At 48.4% G+C, this 17,409-nt stretch overlaps 1 protein-coding gene across 3 annotated transcripts in view; it reads right to left on the reverse strand.

The window, feature by feature from the left end:
- The window catches only part of AXDND1 (axonemal dynein light chain domain containing 1), an 871,721-nt gene that overhangs the window by 750,609 nt on the left and 103,703 nt on the right, over positions 1 to 17,409 (reverse strand). For all 3 annotated transcript variants that reach the window (XM_069641478.1, XM_069641476.1, XM_069641477.1), the window contains exon 3: positions 9,749 to 9,942. In XM_069641478.1, the coding sequence (XP_069497579.1) occupies positions 9,749 to 9,942 (194 nt within the window). The remainder of the gene's footprint in view (positions 1 to 9,748; positions 9,943 to 17,409) is intronic.

Raw genomic sequence — 17,409 nt, forward strand, 5'->3', positions numbered from 1 at the left:
AAATGTGCTGTTGAGTTCATTACGGTACTGGCTGCAGAGCCAGTGATGCAGCCTGTGTGTCTCAGGGGGGCTGTGACTCGGGGAAACGGGCAGTGCTTGATCATCATATTTTCGCACTCTGAAACACTTGTGTAGGAGCGCGATATAAATAAAATGTCATCATATCATATAATCCGAGCTGAGCAGATAGTACATTTGCTGCCTCGGAAGAAAGAAAATGTGCCAACGGGACCATGATGTTCCTGATCCTTTGAACTGTTAAAGGGCATGGAATCCCCGCCCCTCAGCTAACATTTTGGGAGGGGCTTCAGCCAGGTCAGCTCAATGACAGTGCGCGTCTGCCTGGAGAGTAATTCCAAAGCAGGCCTGTTCACAAGACAGAAACGCACCCTAAACCACACGAAATGGTGCTTGCTTGCTGGTGTAAATTACACTGTGTTTTGCAAAGTACCTTTCCGTGTAATCTCTAGTAGCTGCTGCTTTGATGGAGCTATGTCGCTGCATATTACTGCTTTATTTTGTATCTATTGCTTGTAACAGTAAAATAAAAGCGCAGCACAAATCGCTGTGCTTCAGTTGGCAACCAAACTCAGTGGCTCCTGCGTCTATCTGTGTACAGCAAGCATGCAGGAGAGGCTGGCCTTACCAGGCCATGCTTTTCGGATAGGTTTCAACTCCTCCCTTATTTAATATTTATCTTTCGGCACTTTCTTCTCCACTGGAAGCAGGCCAATCCGCCTGGCATGGTTTGTATTTCACGCCTACGTGCCATTTGTAGTTGCTTTGTTCTCCAAGGACTGTGGTTAGTTGAAGTGTGCCGATTCAGAGTTTCACATTCTATATTTTTGGAGGGCCGTGTTCTGACATAATGACATTACATAACAAATGAATGCACATGTTGAAGATTTAGGATTTCTAAATCTTCAACGTGTGAATGCGAAGGTGTGAAAAAATGAATTTATTAACGCTGATAATCGACGTATAATATTAATAAATGCATTTTTTCACACCCCGTTCCGACCGAAGCCGAGTTCTGTCACTAAGTCAGCTGCTCCCTTATCTCATTCGAATTGAATCTTACCTTTGTTAGTGGTCGAGTTGACGGAAAGCACAGGCTGACGCCTTGCTGTGGCTGGCCTGTGTGGCTGCTGCTGCCTGCCCCCACTATGCCAGTGCACTGCACTTGACCTACGCAATGTGTGTGTGTGGCAGCGTCACGTGCCACAGTCGGTGGAGATAATAGCCAATTCTATGCGAATCCACCAGGCGGATCAAGCGATCGTTGCTACTCGAATTTCGTTTCCTTCCGCTCCATGCGCCAAAGAGGCCCTATGCCTAGAGGCTCACAGGGGGATGTCCTGGTATCCCGGTGGGGCAGTTCAGCCCTGTATGAATGCAGGTGCTAACAATGAAATGCTCTGATTTCAGGGCCTTTGTTAACAGCAAAGCCCAGACGCTATTTAATGTCCGCAGTGTCCTGTGTCCTGTACTGTCAGGCGACAGCTCTGTAGGCCAGCCAGGTAGAGTCAGCATAGTCCACAATTTCCAGGGGGTGGGGGAGACACTTGTGTTATAATTGTGTTATGAACAATTTACGAAAAAAGCAAAACATGTAAAAAGAATTATGGGTAAATTGTCATGTTTACTGGAGAACATTCCAGATAAGCCACCCAATCACAAAAGTGACACCCTGACAGTGGCACCTGTGGTGCTGGCCCTTTAAGGGTGCGCACACGACGGGGTGACGTTCACTCCGTTGCGTGCGCCATATAAATAAACTGGGCGTTCCCGGCGGCCGCGGAGCACCCGGGGAGCCCACACGAGCAACATCACGTTTCCGTGTCAGTGTGTGTACGCGAGCGGGGGGCTCGCGGTAATGCAGTCCGAGTGACTGCCAACAGTGGCGACGAAGGATCGGACCCATCCCTGGGACAGGCGGTGATATTTGCATAATGCGCGGATGATCCGAAGTGAGTGTATTTTGCAAAATCATGGCGCAGAGAAGGATATGAGACACGCGGTCGGCGGCCATTTTGTTGAACAGGCCCTGGGTGGTCACGGCTTCATAACGAAGTGCCAGTGAGCCAATCAAGCCTAATTTTTGGACGATCCAGTGGCGGATAGCCACTAGAAGCAGTACATGTCATTTTGATAATGATTCATTGACATTTTCACTGTTTTTGGGTGAGGCACCTAGAGAGGCCTGCTGGATGCACGTTTTGGGGCCCACCCTGCTCAATTTTTGGATCCTCCACTTCTGCCTGGTTACTTAATCTACAATTTGTGGGACTGCCTATGCCTGGCTGTCATCGGAGGAACATTGGCATCCGTGGGCTGCCTGTGGCCACATTCAAGGAGCCATCCACTGCGGAAGAACACTGTTGTGTGGGGTGGTGAGTTGCGGCCCTATTATTTGTACATCCCTGGGGTGCCTGTGCGCTTACCACCATGAGCCAAGCTGCGGCGGCTGCCGCTCAACAACCGGCTGCTCCTGCACCACAGCCACCACTCTGCCGCCAAGACCTTTGTTCAAGCCACCTGGTGCCCTACATCCAATGCCTGAGTTTGATGTCTCGGGCACGCCATCAAGTCTGGGCCCAAGGTGGAAGATGTGGATGGACAGACGAGATGTATTTCAGGGCCACTATGGAGACTAGTGATGACAGTAAGTTGGCCACCCTCCTATACTCTGCAGGCCCTGCGGTACATGAGATATTCCTGTCCCTACAACCAGCGAATGGGTCATTTGCAGCGGCGAAGGATGCGCTCCACAACCATTTTCTGCCGATGGCGAATGCAGATTATGAACGCTTCCTCATGGGGGCTGCGCGACAAAAGGATGATGAGACTCTTGATGTCTTCTATGGGAGGCTGCGCAGACTGGTGGTGCCATGTGCATGGAATGACCCAGACACCATGATTCGCAACCAACTCATACAAGGGTGTGCGTCTGGCAAGCTGCAGCTCCAGATCCTGCGGGAGCCTGGCATCACCCTTTCCCATATCCTAGAACTTGGCAGGTGCCATGAGGTGTCCGAGCTGTGGGCAACTAGAATGGAGGCCGGAGTGCACCCCAGCAAGGTGGAAGATGTCTGCGCAGTCGGCAGAGGCCGTAGTGTGAGACACCCGGCGAGTGGCCAGGGACCAAGAGCGCAATCAGGGAACAACTCATGCCTGAAATGCGGATACGATCTCCCTCATCCAGCAGAGTGCCCAGCCACGGGTGTGAAGTGTGGCCGGTGTGGGGGTGCGGACCATTACGCCAGGATGTGTAGGACCACAGCTCCGAAGGTGGTTCCCAGGGGACCCGTCCGGGCTGGTTTCTTCCGCCCCCAGAGGTCGTCTAACGTCGCCCAGGTGGACCAGGGTGATGATGGTGCCCCTCAGGAGGGTGACGAGGAGGAGGAGGACGAAGAAAACATATTCTTTGTGTCCAGCGTTGGCGTCCTGAGAAACCACTCCAAGAGACAGCCCAGGTGTAACCTGTTGGTCAACGGGAACTCGATAGCAATGCTAGTGGACACTGGTGCATCAGTGAATGTGATGGCCAGACAACACTACGACTCTATGCAAACCCCGCCAGCTCTGGCGGCGCCAAAGGCACGTATTTTCACTTTTGGGGGCGACCAGCCAATTCCCCTAGATGGCGTGTTTGTGGCAGGGGTTCAGTACGGCAACTCATGAGTCCGTGCCAGGTTTTACGTCACACCGGTGAGTAACAACACACTGCTATGCTGTGCGACGGCAGAGGCCCTTGGTATTGTGACGTTTGCATACTCGGTATACCTGGACAACATACAGGTGATGCTGGCCAAGCACGCTTCCCTGTTTGAAGGAATAGGACAGATGGTGGTTGAACCTGTAAGGCTACATATGGATGAGTCAATTCATCCAGTGGCGCTCAAACATCGGCGAGTGCCATTGCACCTTAGAGATCTGGTGGACCAGGAGTTGGACAACCTTGTCGGTTTGGGCATCATTGAGAAGGTCGAAGGCCCCACCCCGTGGGTTTCCCCCATTGTAATTGCCCGCAAGCCCAAACTGCCCGACGTGGTGAGAATCTGTGTGGATATGCGCCTCCCCAACAAGGCCATAAAGAGGGAGCAGCATCTAACCCCCACCATTGATGACATTATAGCGGAACTGCAGGGGGTGAGATTCTTCTTTAAGTTGGATCTAAGAGCAGGGTATCATCAGGTGGTCCTGCACCCCGAGTCCCGCTATATAACAACATTCACCACTCATCGGGCGTTGTACAGATATAAGAGGCTGGGTTTTGGGGTCTTATCGGCAGCGGAGGTGTTCCAAAACATCATCAGAGGGGCATTGGCGGATCTGGAAGGAGTTCTTAACATCAGCGATGACATCCTGGTGTATGCCAAGTCAGAAGGGAACACCTGGCACGCCTGGCCAAGACATTTGAGCGCCTTCGCTCGCTGGGACTCACCCTGCACAAAGACAAATGCGAGTTTCTCAAAACTACCATTGAGTTTTTCGGATTTGTTACCGGCGTGTCACCTGATCCCCGCAAGGTGAGGGACATAAAGGAGGCCCAACCACCAGAGAATGTAGCTGATGTGAGGAGTTTCCTGGGCATGGTCACGTATTGTGGCCGCTTCATCCAGAATTTGGCATCCTGCTCGGAGCCACTGAGGACACTGACGAAGAAGGACACTGTGTGGCAGTGGGGGCCGCTTGAACAGGCAGCGTTCGATGACATCAAAAGCGCCCTGGCTGCCGAGGACACCATGGCGTTTTTTCATACGAGCCTACAGATGTAGATCGTCGTAGATGCTAGCCCCTATGGCCTGGGGGCAGTTCTCACCCAAGTCGGGAGTGATCAGGAAATCCGCCCGATAGTGTATGCCAGCAAGGCACTCTCTGATACCGAGCAACGGTATTCGCAAATCGAGCGAGAGGCCCTGGCGGTGCTGTGGGGTGCAGACATTTTCACCTATACATCTTGGGGCGACCGGTGACTGTAATTACGGACCACAAGCCTCTGTTGCCCATCATGGCTGGGTCCTCTTCTAGGCCACTAGTGAGGATAGAGCACTGGATGCTTGCGCTCCTCGAATATGGAGTGTCGTTGATATATCGTCCGGGGAGTAACAACGCTGCGGACTACCTCTCCAGACATCCGAGAGGGGGCTCCCAGTTATTCACGTCAGCAGAGGAGGCAGATGAACACGTTCGGCTTGTCATAGAGACGGCAACCCCAAACCCGATGCAGCTGGAGGAGCTAGAGCACGCGTCAAAGAAGGATGAGTGTTTTGAAAAATTGACATTCTCGGAGTCTGGGCTTCTGCTGAGAGGAGACAGGATTGTGGTCCCCCAGGCCAAGGTTCAGCAAATTATCGCCCTGGCGCACCAGGGTCATCAAGGCGCCCCCAAGACAAAGGCTCATCTCCGTCAGAAGGTGTGGTTCCCGGAGCTGGAAAGGAGAGTGGAGGAGTTTGTGGCATCGTGCGTGTGGTGCCAGGCTGCTTCACCGGCACGCGCGAACCGTCCATCGAAACGATGCCCAGTGGGACCAGGCCATGGGAAGTAGTGCATGCCGACTTTGGGTCCACAACCAGGGGCACTCACTTCCTAGTGATGGTGGACGAGTGGTCTCGGTACCCTGAGGTCCAGTTTGTGGAGTCAGTGGCGTTTGACAAGGTGGTGATAGCACTCGAGAAGGTCTTTGCCACTCATGGCCTACCCACTGTCGTGTGCTCGGACAATGGGGCACCCTTCCAAGGAGAGAGCTTCGCAGACCTCATGAAGGACTACGGCATTCATCATAGAAAGGTCACTCCGCTCTGGCCTCGGGCCAAAGGGGAGGCAGAGCGCATGATGCGCACACTAAACAAAGTGTTTAGGATCGCTCAAGGAAAAGGCGAGTGCCTACAAAGGGCGCTGTATGTGTTCCTAGGGGGGAACCGGACGACACCCCACTCCTCCACGGGTGTAGGACCAGCAGAGGCACTGTTCCAGCGATGCCCGAGACATTATACCTGAGGTAGGGGAGCGAGAGCCAGCTGTCATTGACAATGACCAAGTGGAGGAGGAGAGAAGGGCAAGGACTGAAATGGAAAACAACAGAAGAGGTCTGAAACCCCAAAGGATTGCCCCGGGAGACGAAGTGCTAGTGAGGAATCGTCACCCACAGGGCAAAATGTCTCTCACGTATGAACCAGCTCCATTGGACGTAGTGGCGGTCAAGGGTTCTATGGTGACTGCATTCGATGGAACAGCATCAGTGACTAGGAATGCCAGCTTCTTTAAGAGACTGGGTGAGCCGAGGGCGGAGGCCATGGAGGACAGGGGCCTTGAAGATGCACTGGATGAAGGTGGGGGTCAAGCCCCCACAGTGGACTCTCCGGCCCGTGGGGGGCCAAGTGAAGGGACACCAGCCAGAAAGGAAGGCGGGAGGTACCCCCTGAGGACAGGACATGGGAAACCTGCCCGTCTTACAGACTATGTGACGGACTGAGATGGGAAGGCTGGTCAGTAGATACGCCCAGGCCGTTGGGCAAAGTGCCATCGGGGGATCCAGGGTGGCTGCCATTAAACGGGGGACTGTTGGGTGTTCTAATGTGTGCTGTTAAAGGTGTGGTAGTTTAGATCCTCTTTTTTCAAGTTTTGTTGTTATGGAAAAGGAGGAGTGTGGCGCTGGCCCTTTAAGGGCGTGCACGCGACGGGGTGACGTTCACTCTGTCGCGTGCGGCGTATAAATAAACTGGGCGTTCCCGGCGGCCGCAGAGCCACCGGGGAGCCCACACAAGCAACATCACGTCTCCATGTCAGTGTGTGTATGCGAGCGGGGGGCTCACGGTACTGCAGTCCGAGTGACTGCCAACAGCACGCTTCTTATTCTTCTTATTCTAGCTCGCATCTGTACTCAGACACAATCTTTTAAGCATTGCATTAGTGGACTGACTCCCCATGCCGAGTCATTTACCACTCCAGGAAAGGTATATCTGGCTGTGGTTTCTGTAAAATGCCATGTACGCCCACATGGGCTGGAGTAAAAGCCGGGACAGATACTGACTTTGCTCAGGTTAGAGGTGATCAGACGAATATAACCATAAGCCGTCACAAACAGGGCACTGAAGTATTTCATTGTATTTCTTCACATTGTCTTTGAAAGTTTTATTACTCCATTGAAGATGAAAAAAAATCATCTTCTCAGAAAAAGAAAATAATGCATCCTTTTCAATAAAATACTATTTAGGAGTACTACTTTTTCTGCCTTTTATGGTTTGGAAGCTATTCCATGTTCTTTTCAAACTTTGCGAAGTTCTTTATATTTTTCCCTGGAATGTATGTTTCTTTTTTTATTTTTTTAATTGTTGTTTAATCAAGAAACCTCTTGACTTTTCAAGAAAAACATCAAACATAGTTCAAATCAATACATACATTCTTTTTAAAAACAACTAATTAAACGGCAGATAAAAGTGAATTAGAAGAGATAATTTAATGAAAACAAAAAAGTTACACTTGGCGTAACTAAAATAACAACAACACATATCAAAACAATTGACTTCACATTTGAATTACATTACAAAAGGGAGTTACCTCTTAATATGCATACATTTATAAAATACTAGCAAATCAATTGCGAGCTCGCGTTAATGTGCGCTTTTAACCGGTGCAGTTCATAAATTGTACAGCAAAATTACTATAACTATCATCTGGAGTTGAGTTTCTTCTTACTCAACAAACACAAGCCATAAAGGAAATTAAGAGTCGCATACCTGACCTTTTTCCTGGTGGTATTAAATAAACACTCCCATGCCCGCATCTGGGATAAGTCTCGATAATCCTCAAAAAGAGGTTTAACATGTATGTTCTGCTGTGATGATAACATAACACATTCAATACACAAGTGCTTTAAAGTTTCCGGGACCAGCTTGCAGAAACGACATTGAGCTTTGCTTGATGCAATTAGCTTACGTATATAAAACAGTTCATAAATAGGCCACAGATTGAGGCGAAAGCGCAAGTAATCGTTCCTCTGGCTTGAGTCGGGAAATTTAACAAGGTAACTTTCTACTTCTCCATAACGTTTTAAAGCAAATGGGTTATTTATACATTTCCGGTATTTGGAACAGGCCCTCCTCGTCTTAATCCAGTCAAATTCACAGAGAAGTGTTTTCGCTTTGTCTGGATTCTCACATAATAGGTTTAGAGCCCCTTATATCAGAGGAGCAGCATGACAAAGTCATGACGCTGTTTCTTAAAGGGGCAACAGGCCCACACAAATGGGACACACACAACATTGCAGCCTATTTGTAAACAGTACTCGTGCCAAATGAGTTCCATAAAATAATAATAAAAGTAAATTGAGGTGATAGAATGAGCACAATTGCACTGAGCAACAAAACACATTTGTTATTTATGTGTAGTACTAAGAACACCATCCCTCCCCTGCCTTCCAAGTGTGCCCATTTGTCCCACAAATGCATGTTGTGCTGATTACCTCATCACTATGACTTATGGGCTCTGAAACAAAAATAAACACAAAATTCAAAATCGTGTGTTATGGGGTGTTGCAAGGTCTATGGTGAAATGCCTAGAGACATTAACCGCAACTGCAAGCTAGCTGCAGGATTTTCCAGGCGGCGATATGTGAGCAGGAAGAGGGGTGTGTGGTGGAATATCACATCTAATAGTGGTAAGAACTAACCAGAGAGCAAGCAGTCATGGGAACTGGCGACTCGGGCTCGCGTTAGGAGTGAATCTACAGCAGGGGTCTATGCCTTCCACTCCATTTGGAATCATACCGAGGGTCTTCAGGTAAACCCTTTCAGAGGGCCATGTGGGTTGACATCCAGGCACATACATGTAGTCGGGGCAGTGATGCACTGCTCACTGTGATGAGGCACCTATGCTAGCAGCAATGTGCTCCTCACTGTGATAAGGCAGTTTTGTCAGCAGTAATGCGCTGCTCACCGCAATGAGGCAACTATGCCTGCGGTAATGCACTGTTCTCTGTGATGAGGAAACTTTTCCAGCAATGTTACACTGCTTACTGTGTGACGTCTATGCCAGCAGTGATGCACAGATGACCCTGATGAGACACCTATGCACCTACTCAGCCTTAACCACCTATGCACTTTTCACTATGCGGTATATATGCCCTCAGTGATGCACTGTTCACCATAATGAGGCGACCACACCCGCAGTGATGCACTGCTCACCCTGGACTACCAATGACACCAGTGGTGTACTGCTCACCGAGGGTCATCTATGCCATCAGTGCATCACTGCTCATCATAATAAGACACCTGTGCCAGCAGTGAGGCACTGCTCGCCACGAGGACCCGTGGCAGCTGTGAGCCACTGCTCACAATGACGCCTCCGTACCAGCAGTGCAGACCCCCATCACCCACAAGATTGACTGATGTGGAGTGGTTTGCAATGTCAGCTTCTCTATAATGGTAGGGAGGTGCATCCGCAGGGGGGGAACCAGCCTATTATGGCAGGGAGGTGCATATATGGGTTGCTAGGCTATTGGCTTGTAGCAGAGATGTTTTGCAGATACTATAGTTGAATATGTTTATTGGATTCATCGCAGTTTTCCTATTGTATTGTTGGTTTTACTGATTTGTTGTGGTTCCACAGCATTCTGTGGAGTGGCTACATTTGATTTTCCGGTATTAGTATTGCATTTCAGATGGCTTCTTGTTTGATATTGTGGCATATTTCAATTGTTGTAAATGAACATTTCTATAAACAAACATTACAAAAACATGCTCACCTGTTCACCCGCCTTCATGTCCTTCAGGCTTTTATTTTTCTTGGGTGGTCCTAGGATATCGGGGCGTGTGGCGGCATTCACAGTAGAGGTCAAGACCGAGAGAATCTCCTCTGGAATGAAGTCACTCTGCAGGGATGTTGGTAGAGGATGTGACCGATCCAAGGCACTTGACTTCTCTTTCAGTGATGGGAGCACTACAGATAAACGCTAGATGTTATGTTGCTGTATCTGCAGCACAATATTCACAACAGTTCAAAATGACCAATGGATTCAACAATCGCAAGCCAAACTAGCCTACCATGTATGAACCTTCATAGCCCATATGGCATATGTGACTGCAGAGACATAAGGAAACACAGTAAGGTCTCTGTTCTCAACCCCTCTAGGATGGGTGAATGGAGTATGATATGTATGAGAGGGTAAAATTGAAGTTTTTTTGTAATGTGCGTATAGGGTTGTGCAATTAACCATAATGTACTGTATAGCATGAAGCGCTTTACTAATTCTTTCGTGTTGTATTGCTTCAACGACTTTCCTAGTAGGTCTGGTTTAGAGAAAATTAATTAAATAAAAAAATGATATTTTTGTACATTAAATTAGTATCTTTCAGACTTTTTTGAATGAAATGAGAATTTGCTTTATTTAAGGCGTGACTCTCACTCTTCTGAAAGAACCCGACTCAGTAGCATTGTTGTTCAAGTAAGGTCTCAATTTTTTTTTAGAGCTGTATCTGTAGCACAATATTCAAAACAGTTCCATTGGATTCAACAACCACAAGCCAAAATAGCCCACCATGTCTCAACCTTCATAGCCCATGTGGCATATGTGACTGCAGAGCCATAAGAAAACCCAGTATGTAAGGTCTGTGTTCTCATACCCTCTATGATTGTGCTGAACATACTCACCATACACCTCACCCCACTAGAAGAAATCTATGTTAACAAATGTGGAGAGTGCCCAGCCACAGACAGTGCTCTCCACAGAGATGACATGCATTGGAGAGCTCATGAGTTGCTACCAGGCATTCTTTAATGCTCCGATCCCCTTTCAGAATCTCCTGGCCTGCAGCTTGGCTGCCTGCAAAGTCCTCCACTCCTTTTGTGTGTGTGCAGCTGCGGCCCACTCACAATATATCACATCCATTGCTTGCATGGGATGAGGTGCAGTGGATGGTGCCGGCTGCACCACAACCCCTTACACATTCAACAGTGACCGCTCTATGGCCAAGCAATGCACCTTTTTTTTTAGCTTTTCTTGTTGAGGGCATTTAAGATGTAATTCAACTTGCAATGGCATCAAATATCACACCCTCTCACTCAGCCAGCCTCTCTCCAACTGTCAAACATAGAACACTCAGCAGACAGCAACCACACCACAGTGTACAATCAGAACTCGTATTACCTCATCACGCAGGAAGAAAGCACAGCACAACACATCTGCCCCCTTATCGTAAGTTAGACAGTGTAACACATTAAAAAAGAGACTCACGCAGCAAGAGGTAGAACAGTTTAACTCTCCATACCGACACCTTACAAATCAAAACCCAAAATACTCCTCTACATGAACCAAAAGGTCCTCACATTACCTCCTAGGCACACATGCTTGAACTTCCCCATCACTGGGTGACACACTTCACTTGACTAAGCGTCACTCCACCCTGATACTAGCTCCCTTAAAGTGTCCTTGAATGCCACCAAAAGCTCCCACCCTTGTGGCATCGGGACTAACTGCACCCTGCCACCCCTCATGACAAAGCAAAATTCAGGCACAGAAGAGAGGATGACAACTCTAAATCCCAGTAAGCCGGAAACACTAACCAAGTCATCCTAGCCACACAAACAACCAAAACACCACAACTTGCTGTCAGGCAACTGTTAAGTGGGGCTGCTGCAACCCTCACAGCTCCAGCCCGAGTGCCTGAGGGGGGTCCGGAGCAGGGCTGGCCTGCGAGCATGCAAGCGGGGACAAAACACACGTCCAGCCAGTGCATTTACTTGTGCCTGACTGCCCTCTCCACTGGGTGTGGAAGTGCAAGTTATATTGTTTATTTCATGGCCCGCTCTGCGCGTTGACGTGGTCGGCAACATAACATCCCTCTTCTTTCCCCGTGATAACTATATACAAATTTTACACGATCAAACCGTTGTAAAGGCCACGGTCTTAGATGAACACACATAGTCACTTAGCTTCCCTGCCCCGCCCTCAGATGATACCTGTCGTGCTGGGAGTCTCGGTTTCCGGGGAAGTGCTGGCCAGCTGGGCTTCCTCTGGAGCTAGAGCAGGTGTCTCCTTCTTCCCAGCACTCTGGCCGGGGGTTTGCCCCACCACTCTTTCCTCTAGATCTTGATTTCCAAGATTCTTTTTTCTCCTTCAGACCCTCCTTCCGCCACAATCGGGTTGTTCCAGGTTCTCTCTTCACATCGTCGTTGAGATCCGCTTGAACCATGATGCGTTCCTTGTAATCGATTCACTGCCCAGTCTGGCCGTTATGATCGCCCCTCTCCGGCGAGTCACCATCCAGGGGGTGGTGTCGAATGAGCTTGATAGTTGGATCTGGATGCCTTATGGAGTACCAGAACCTTATCCTCGACCCGATGGTGGGATCTCTTGGGCCGTCGCTTGTCGCTCATTTGCTCGTTGGGAGGAAACGCCCCTTGTCCAGTGCCTCTGGCCATCTGCAGCGGCTATGCGGTATGGAGGAGTGTAATACCATCCCAAACATCTGTTGATGTGTGGGGTGTTACCCGGTAGTTTCTGAGGAACCGGTATCATTCCATTTTCCATGCTGCATTTTGGGCCTTCGCTATCATGAGGACTTTGTTGATTGTCCTCATGAATCGCTCAGCATCTCCATTTGCTTGGGGCCATATAGGTGTGTTGAGGTGGTGGTGTATGTGTAGGTCGTCCAAATATTTAGCAAATTATTGGCTTTGGAATGGAGGCCCATTGGCACTTTTTATGGATCAGGGGAGACCACGTGTCGCGAATATCTTCTCCAGTGCTGGCAGCACAGCATCCACTGCCGTTGAGTGAACAACTTCAACTTCCGGAAAGCGGGAGTACTCATCAATGGCCACCAGGAGCTAGGTCCCTTCCTGTACTGTGCAGAAGTTAATGCAGACAGCTTCTGAACGTAGGAGCCCCTTGTGGTGGATTAGCTCCTTCCAATCTCAGTGGAGCGTCCGTGGCTTGGCACAGGAGACAAGATGCTGTGACAGCTTCCACATTGGCATTCACCTGTGGGAACCACACCCGGTCCTGTTTTTGTGCCTTCGTTCTGATGCCTTGATGACGCTAAGGCATGAGGGCAACAATCCTGTCCTGCAGGCTCAGCAGCACCAGGATGTGCATGCCCCTCAGTATGAGCCCTTCGCTCATGATGGATAATTTGTGGTGGACCATGAACATCCTGGCCAAAAAGTCCTTTGCTGCGGTGGTGCGGTTGTGGGTTTCTAGAAAGGAGTTCGACCCCCCCTGCCAGTATGGCCTTCTTCACCAGGTTGCAGAATGGTTCAGTGTACACAGCTTCAACCATGTCCGACAGGCTGACTGCTATAGGCTCCGTGGTGTGTAGGATTAGGCAGATGTGTTCCACTGTCTCTGCTGACTGCTGGAAAGTGTCTGCTGCAGAGGAGATGCCGACATTTAGCCATTTATATCTCCTCAATCCCAGGTGCATTGAGAACATCATGATGTACCTCTTGTCCTTGTGAAGTTTGAGCTGGTGGTAGCCTGCGTTCAAATCTATCTCCGAGAAGACTTTGGACCCTGTGAGGTCTGCAATGATTTTATCCTGCATTGGGGTGATGCGCCTCTCCTGGATGATGGCAGCATTTGGGAGTCGCATGTCAATGCATATCTGGATCTTCTCTAATTGGTTGGGCTTCTTGGTCATGATCATGACGGAGACCCATGGTGTGGGTCCAGTTACCTCCTCAATGATTCTGGCCTTCGCCAGCTCGGGCAGTTCCTTAGCCACTAGATCCCTCATGTGGAATGGCGTTCTCCGGTGTCACAGCACCTGGGGGCTGTATGGTTGTGTCGATGTGTAGCTTGACCACTTTGTCTTTGTAGTACCCGATCCCTCGAAGTAAGTTGGGGTGTCCTGCTAATAGGTCATGGATGTTGTCTGTGACCAAGACATCACAAATGAATTTGATTAGCCCCAGGGTCCTCTGTCGACCTCCAACTAAGCAGGCATCAACGACGTACATTTTTGATTGGATTTGCAGGCCTCCCTTTCTGCTGAGTGAAGTCCGGAGCCAACCCCCCACCACTGGTAAGGGCTTTGTGCTACCGTACAAATATAGCGGTGTGCTGGTGTTCATCAACGTCTGTTGGGGCTTCATTAGCTGTTGCGTTTCGAGAAGCATGATGTTTACAGATGCTCCGGTATTGATGGTCATCATCACTTCTTGTTCACCTACTTGTATGCTGCATCGGGGTATTCTCTTTTTCTTTGTTTGCCTCCCTCCTTGCTCTAGTGCGGATATCAGGTGGAGTTGACCTTTTCTCTTCCAGGTCTATTGAGCAGCAATTGCTGCCATCGTCCTGTCAACCTGGTCCTCCAATTCAGCCGACGAGTTGTTCTCAGACTCGACTTGCCGTGCTTTGGCCTGTCGCTTATTCTTCGGTGCCGTCTTCGGGACTGGTGGTCGTTGGTTAACATGGGTACCTGAAGACTGGCATACCTTGATGTAGTGATCGAGGTGCCAGTATGCACTGCATGTGATAGCCCTTGCCGGACAGTTTCATCTTCCGTGGTGCTGCCTGCCACACCATCCAAAGTCATTCGGCCCTGGTATCCTACAGCGCCACATACATGCCTGGCTCACATCCTTGTCATCGCCTCATCGGTGGTGGCCAATTGGTGATCGATGCAATCGTGGGCCCCGGTGTCAGTTGTAGTTTCTGTAGGGTTGTATAAATGTGGGCTGCTCTTGCTGTGTGAGAGCTTTCTGACAGCTATATTCAGGAATATGGGCTAAAGGGATTACTTTATTCACTCGGAATGATCCTCCGATCCTCTGTAGCTTCTCTGAGTGGAGGCTATTGATGAACTGATTTCCTTATCGATGTCTTTGAATTTGCAGGACAGGGCCAGCCAATGCAGTCATGTGTGGTATGCTTTCAGGGTCTCCGCCTCGCTCTGTACCCTTGTCCAGAAGTTCAATCTGCAGTGCCCAACTGGAGCCAACAGATGATGGGTCCGTGTAAGGATCAAACACCATACCCAAACCACCCTGTCCACATGCTGGGGGTTAGGGCTGAATGTCTGTCCCGCCTCCTTGTTATTGCCTCTCGGTTGTGGCCCGTTGGTGATCGATGCAATTGTGTGCCCCAGTGTCAGTTGTAGTTTCTGTAGGGTTGTATTCATGTGGGCTGCTCTGGCGTGCCCACATGCTGTGGAGTTGGGGCTGAATGTGGGTGCTAGCCTGGCTGGTGTGGACCAATACATACACTAAATATGTATCTTCCTGTATTCAAAAATACCATGAAGAGTTTATTAGGCTAGAGATTATTTGGCACAAGCAATGGTCAATCTGCATACCAAAAACACTGTAGGGAATGTGTGTTTTACATCTCCAGTTCATAGTTAATTACTTGATATGGGAGTACTTGCACCTTAAATTTAACCCTGCAACAACTAGAGAAATTGTGGGTGCTTGGCATCAATCCATCCGAGCCAGCAGGGACCGCCGTCTATGCGGGTCACAGTTAATGGAAACAGTTAGACATCTGCTTTGTGAGTGCAGTTCTTTAAACAAGCCAGGAGGAGAGTTGAGGAAATATTTCAACTTTTATCGTGATAACGGTACTGTTTAGTAAGGAAGTATTTTCTTTATATGGATATGTTGATGTCTTTTTTTACCTCTGTGTAAAGTTGAATAAACTATATCACAAATAAAAGAAAAATAAAAAAAACATTAAATATCCTTCACACATCTAGGTGTATGCCATTTCTTGACTGCTTGTATCTTCCCAGCATCCATCTCCAGACCTTCCTGTGGGATCACAAATCCTACGAAATGTACTCATTCTGTAGGCAACACCTCATCAATTAAACATTGGAATGTTGCTAGGGCGTTACAAAGGTCAATATGGCATCACTTGGTACACGTAAAGGCTAAACCTTGTTCGAAAAGCCATATTCCATTCATCTCCCTCACAAATTCCTACTAAATGATAAGTTCCACTGAGATCCAGCTTACTGAATATCTTGTCCCATTGTATTTTGTCCAGCATCACTGATATTAAAGGCAGTGGGTAGCAATTCTATACCGTTATCATATTTAAGGCTCAATAATCTATACATGTACGCAAGCTTCATCTTTCTTTGGAACACAAAATAGAGGCGAGGCGGCTGGTGTCTGCGAGTGTCTGATTGCACCCTTGGCCAGATTTTCCTCCAGGTATTCCTTCAGATGCTTATTTTCCTTTTCAGTCAAAGCATAGATCCTGCCACAAGAAATTACCTCTCTAACTCAATCTTGCAACCGTAAGAATGGCAAAGGAGTAGTTCTCCGGCCTCCTGTTCATCAAATATCTATTGCGCCCACTGAATGCCCCTCCATTGCACTTCTGGCTAAACAGGTGCCTACTTCAGACCTCTTTTCCACTAAATGCTCCAACCCATGTTCTTGTAAGCAAACTGTCTGACACATTTCAGAGCTAAATTCATCTGCTCTCCGCCCCCATTTTATTTTAGGATTATGTAATGTCAACCAAAGTATTCCCAAAATGATCTGCAGTTTAGGAGCATCAATTAATTCAAATACAATTTCCTCCCAGTGCTTACCAGTGATCTCTAGCCCAAAAAGACAAGTTTCATAGGTTATCAGGGCAGAAGACAATGGAGTACCATCAGCTGCTCTAACCTGTTCGGGTATCTTCTTGAGAACCATAGCCTAAGCTAACCGCTAGTTTTCTGTCCATGAAATTCCCAGTAGCTCCAGAATCTAACATGCACGGACCACCATCTCAGCTTACGATCCCAATATAACGATACATTAAGAGTTTTGTGTGCTACTGCTGTATGTATTTAGCTTGCCACTTGCTGTCCTTTGCCTAGAAAAGAAGGAAACCTGCAATGTTCACAAGGACATCTTCCTACAAAGTGATTACTGTCCCCACAGTATAAACAGAGTGTTCCTTTCTCCTGGGGGGGTGGGGAGTATGGAAATAATAATGCTATACTAGTGCATTATATTGATGAGATACTGCAAACTGCCATGTTTAAATAACTGTTTCTTGCATGTGCGAGGTAAGGCTTTACTGGGCATGACTTTGCGATGAAGGCTCTTCGCCTAATGTGTGGCTATGCTCGCCTTCACATCTCTTTCTTCTGACGCGTTTCCCTTTTGGCATATGTAAGTGTGTTTTGGGCTCTTGCTTTCTTAGGATTTCTTTAGCAGACAGAAGTCATCATATTGTAAATGTTCTCGCCTGCCTCAGAGCGAGTGTTACTATTTGAGGAGTATATTCAACTTCACTAAATGTATCACGTTATGCTGTCCTCCCTGATAACACTGTGTAACATGTAAGAAAGCAGCTGGTATCGAAGAATTGTATAGTGAGCTTAGTGCCCTGCTGGCAACATTGTTTCAGTATGATTCCTTACCCCTTTCCGTTGAAATGCATGTGTTCCTTTGAGTATAAGC

Source organism: Ambystoma mexicanum, chromosome 1q, assembly GCF_040938575.1.
Source record: "Ambystoma mexicanum isolate Mex_15411 chromosome 1q, UKY_AmexF1_1, whole genome shotgun sequence".
In the NCBI taxonomy this organism is placed as follows: Eukaryota; Metazoa; Chordata; class Amphibia; order Caudata; family Ambystomatidae; genus Ambystoma; species Ambystoma mexicanum.